The 4,462-nt window shown below is 46.3% G+C and overlaps 1 protein-coding gene across 3 annotated transcripts in view; it reads right to left on the bottom strand.

The window, feature by feature from the left end:
* Nucleotides 1-4,262, bottom strand: part of mmd2a (monocyte to macrophage differentiation-associated 2a) — a 14,191-nt gene extending 9,929 nt beyond the window's left edge. For 2 of the 3 annotated variants that reach the window (XM_056287835.1, XM_056287837.1), the window contains exon 1: nt 3,925-4,262. In XM_056287835.1, the coding sequence (XP_056143810.1) occupies nt 3,925-3,953 (29 nt within the window). In that variant the 5' untranslated portion in view covers nt 3,954-4,262. Of the gene's footprint in view, nt 1-3,099; nt 3,167-3,924 lie in introns of all 3 variants that reach the window. The other variant, XM_056287836.1, reaches the window with a different exon arrangement.
* Between the last annotated feature and the right edge of the window lie 200 nt (nt 4,263-4,462).

Genomic DNA, 4,462 nt, shown 5'->3' with positions numbered 1-4,462 from the left:
TACGTCGGATGCCCTCCCTGACACACAACCACTAACCCTATGGACGGGGGGGGGGGGGGGGGCACAGGTAAAGCGCTGGAGGCCATCCCAGTATTCATGGACTTGCACCCACTCCTGTCGCCACAGCAGGGCTAATAGAATAGAAAAGTAAAATATATACTACTTGATGACCTACATTACTTCAGAAAGAAGTGGTGAGAAAGTGCTTTGAGTGTTCATGTAAAGCTGAACTCTCTGTTGTTTCTGGAAACACATTTTAACTGTTATTTCTGGAAATACATGTCAACACGAAGCAGGTTTTCAGGTAAATATCGCTGCTGAAAGCCCCTTGTCATCACTGCTAATGTTTAAACACGAGCTGCTCTCATGTTGTTTTAGCTCGTTGTTATTATCTGTTGATGGGCTCTCGTACCATGTGTTTTTTATTTATATATATATATAGCGGGGTTTTTTCGGAAACCGTCAATGGTGTTGATAAAAGTGCTCAACAATTGAGGAGCGGAATACTAATTGATATTTATGTTTTATAGACAACACTTCTAACATTATAGTAATTATTATTTTTGTTTTTACTTTGAACAACAGAGAACCTGTTAAACAAGTGTTCACTGTTTACATACAACACACACCCTTCAAGTAGGGTGTGTGTGTGTGTGTGTGTGTGTGTGTGTGTGTGTGTGTGTGTGTGTGTGTGTGTGTGTGTGTGTGTGCCATATTGCAAAGACACACACACAAGCATAAACATGTCTTCACATGCACACACACACACACACACACACACGCACACACAATCATAAACATCTAGAAACAAACATGTCTACACGTGTGTGTGTGTGTGTGTGTGTTTCTAAACATGTCTACACACACACACACCCTGCCTGCACTTGTGTGTGTGTGTGCATGTAAAGACACACACACGCATGTGAAGACCCCACACACACACACACACACACACACACAGGGTGTATGTGTGTGTGTTTTTGCTACATGCTTTTAAATGCTTGCTAGTTATTTAGTTTCTTGATGTATTGCTTTGCCATCATTGAACTAGCATATATATATGTATATATTTTTGTGTATATATATATATGTGTGTGTATATGTATACATATACACACACACACACACACACACACACACACACACACACACACACACATATATATATATATAATCCACTGGATTGTTTTGCTCCTTATTTGTTGAGCACTTTCCCTACCGTTGAGTGTTTCTTTTAACAAAGTTACCTACACATATCTGTACCTGGGTAAAGCCAAACTCTTTGTCAGCCATCCGCTCCTTCACCACATATTCTCCATTTCTGCATCCACCCAGACTCGTACAGGCCTGTCTCTGGTTTACCTCTATCCTCTGTTTGGCCGATCTTGACTCTTCGTCTTTGTTCATGTTGACATGAAGAACATTTGCACCATGACAGCACAACACAAATCAAGCTCACAACGATGTGGACAACACATCTCTCTCCCTCTCCATCTGTGTTTATCTCTCTATATTTCTTTCTCTTTCTCTCTCACTCTCTGTAGGTACATTGTGCTTGGTTTTTAAACACACACACGCGCGCGCGCGCGCACACACACACACACACACACACACACACACACACATTCTCTCACGGTTTTTCTCTCACCAACCGCTCTGCTTCTCTTTTGGTTTCCTTCTCGCTCGCGTCCCATTTCATTGTGGCAGAAGAGCATCAAAAGCTGCACGCTCTTTCCCTCCACTTGCAGCAAGCGGTCTGTCTATCCGCCTCACGCTTCTGTCCCATCACTCAACCACACACTGCGCCATCTTACATGCCTCTCATGCACAACACATCACACATGTTCGGTATGTCTACACCGGTATAGTCGCTGCTCATCGTGTGTCATGCTCATCGTGCACTTCATCTGCACACTTGCTGCGACTCCTCTTCTTCACTGTTTCCTATGTTGAGACGGCACATGATAACACACAACCTATGTTATTATGTGTGTGCATGGTATGCCATACACTCTCATGTGCGCTGGCTCCTTCCCATGCTAATTAACTAATATTGCATTTTGGCCTTTCACGCTGGTATGTCTAGCCTGTCTGTCAGGGGGGACAGGGCGCATCGTAGGGTTCATTAAAAAGCTCAAAAGTCTTCAAGTCTCGACGCCTCCTAACCTCATAGGTGTCACAGGACACGGCAACTCCCAGTGCAGACTCAACTCTGCTCCTCTGAAAACCCCAGCGAGGTGTGAAGGTCTGGATAATGAGCGGGCAGCGCACAGAGGAAAATCAGCGAGAATGCTTTCGCAGCGCTGGCCAGTCGGTTTGTTTTTCGTGATTAAGGAAGAATTTAGCCCTGCTTCACAGTTTCTACAAGGAAAAGTGATTGTGTAACGTTATAAAATTGTGTTTTCTCCAGAAAAAAAGGTGTTCAATTGCTTCTTCTTTTTTTTAACCTAAGTTCTGTGAGCAAAGCCAACCGCACAATGATACATTATTGGGGTTTTGTGGGCACTTATTGTTTTGTACCCCTAATAATGGACATGAAAGCAATGCTCTCATGTCCACTAATCAGTCATGACAGGTCTGTGTGTGTGTGTGTGTGTGTGTGTGTGTTTGTGTGTGGAATGTAATGACCTTATGTAAAAGGGGTACAGAAACCCTCATCAGAAGGGCCATTGTCAACATCAACAGAACGCGATCACCTCTCTCTCTCTCTCTCTCTCTCTTTCCCCCTCTCGCTCTCTCACTCTATCTATATCCATCCATCTCTCTATCCATCTCCTACCCAAACTCCACCTCTCTACCTAGTTGTTCCACTGCTCTGCCCTTACTCTACCGTACAATATGTTTGCACTTATACGCGAGGCCATGTGGGGGAGTTTTTGTGTGGCGCTGTGTGTGTGTGTGTGTGTGTGTGTGTGTGTGTGTGAGTGGGCACGTGTTCGGGGGGGTGTGTGTGTTGCAGCCCCTTACAGCACATGCTATACAGCAACGGGACTGCTTACGTTTAAAGAAACAACAGGAATGTGTGTGTGTGAGAGAGCGTGCGTGTGAGAGCGTGCGCGTGCGCGTTGGTCTATCGTGCAGTTTAGCAGTCAGACTCACCTCCCCTGGGACTTGAACACCGGTTCTCACGATCGTCCCCAAGTCTCAATTACACAAACAGACAAGCCTGGCAAATAGACACAAGGACCGCGAATAACTCCCAGACGCTCAGCCGCATCCGTACGTACGCGCACGGATATGCAGTCACACACACACACACACACACACACACACACACACACACACACACACACACACACACACACACTGCCAGGAAACTGCTGGAGTCACAAAAAGTAAAAAAAACAAAACATAAACAATTAATTTAAAAAATTTTAAAAAGCCTAAAAACTACAGACACCAGCTTGGCAAGACGCGCAGTAAGAACGGTGTGTTGTGGCATTGTTATGTTGTGCAAAACTAATCCCTGGCAAGTCTCACACTGCCATGTTAATCTGCTGTTACGTCTGTACACAAGAACTAGAAAGTAGATGACGGTGATGCAAACGGGTGTGTGTGTGTGTGTGTGTGTGTGTGTGTGCGTGGAGATGTGCGCAGCGTTTCTGTTCATATGTATAAATGAGTGAACAGATAGAACAGCAGAGACTTCCACGGTGATTGACAGTAGCCTATTGAAAATGAAAGTGACTCCCTTTCCATTATTCTTCTCTCTCCTTCCGTATCTATCCTCCATCCATCCATCCACACAAACGCGCACCCACACGCAGACCCACACAAAGTAATCTATAACATCCGACTGATTACGCATCAGCGCGCATGGCTGCACACGAGCTGTCAGACAGAAAGCCGCGCGGGGCGCCCGGCGCTCACACACACACAGACACACCAAACATGTCGGGGAACTTCCTGCAGCGTTTACTCTACCGTCCGAATTTCGTCTTCTTGAAATCCATCGTCGGCAGCGTGCCTCTGCTCCGCCGACCTCCCCTACGGCTCCGTCATTTCGGATGTCCCAGTCCGGCGCGTCCCAAACAACACGCACGCACACGCGCACGCGAGTCCGGCAGAAGCATCGAAAGGGGTCAACAACAGTGAAGTAAAAAAAAAAAAACAAACAAAAAAACAAAATAAAACCAGTTGTTAGAAGAGGCAGATTTGTTAGAAGAAGGAGAAAAACAAGGGATAAGCCGAGTTAAAGCAACTGTTAGGCGCCTGCCAGATACTAAAGAGAGGAGTTTGCTCACAGACTCATGTTTGCAGGATGTTCCGCGGGACTGGACTTGTAACCCCTCCTCCGCCCCCTCCCCCGGCTGATAACGCACCGCCACAGCCCCTCCCCACATCTCTGTCTCCCTCTCTCCCTCTCTCTTTCCCTGTTCAGTCACTCTCTCGAACGTACCCTTTCCACGCAGAGGCCCCCTTGCGCCACCATTCAAACAATACACGCCAGCTAAACGGAGGA

Source organism: Lampris incognitus, chromosome 10 (genome assembly GCF_029633865.1).
Source record: "Lampris incognitus isolate fLamInc1 chromosome 10, fLamInc1.hap2, whole genome shotgun sequence".
NCBI classification, from domain to species: Eukaryota; Metazoa; Chordata; class Actinopteri; order Lampriformes; family Lampridae; genus Lampris; species Lampris incognitus.
Note: the sequence above shows the minus strand (reverse complement) of the source record. Positions and strands in the feature narration are given on the sequence as shown.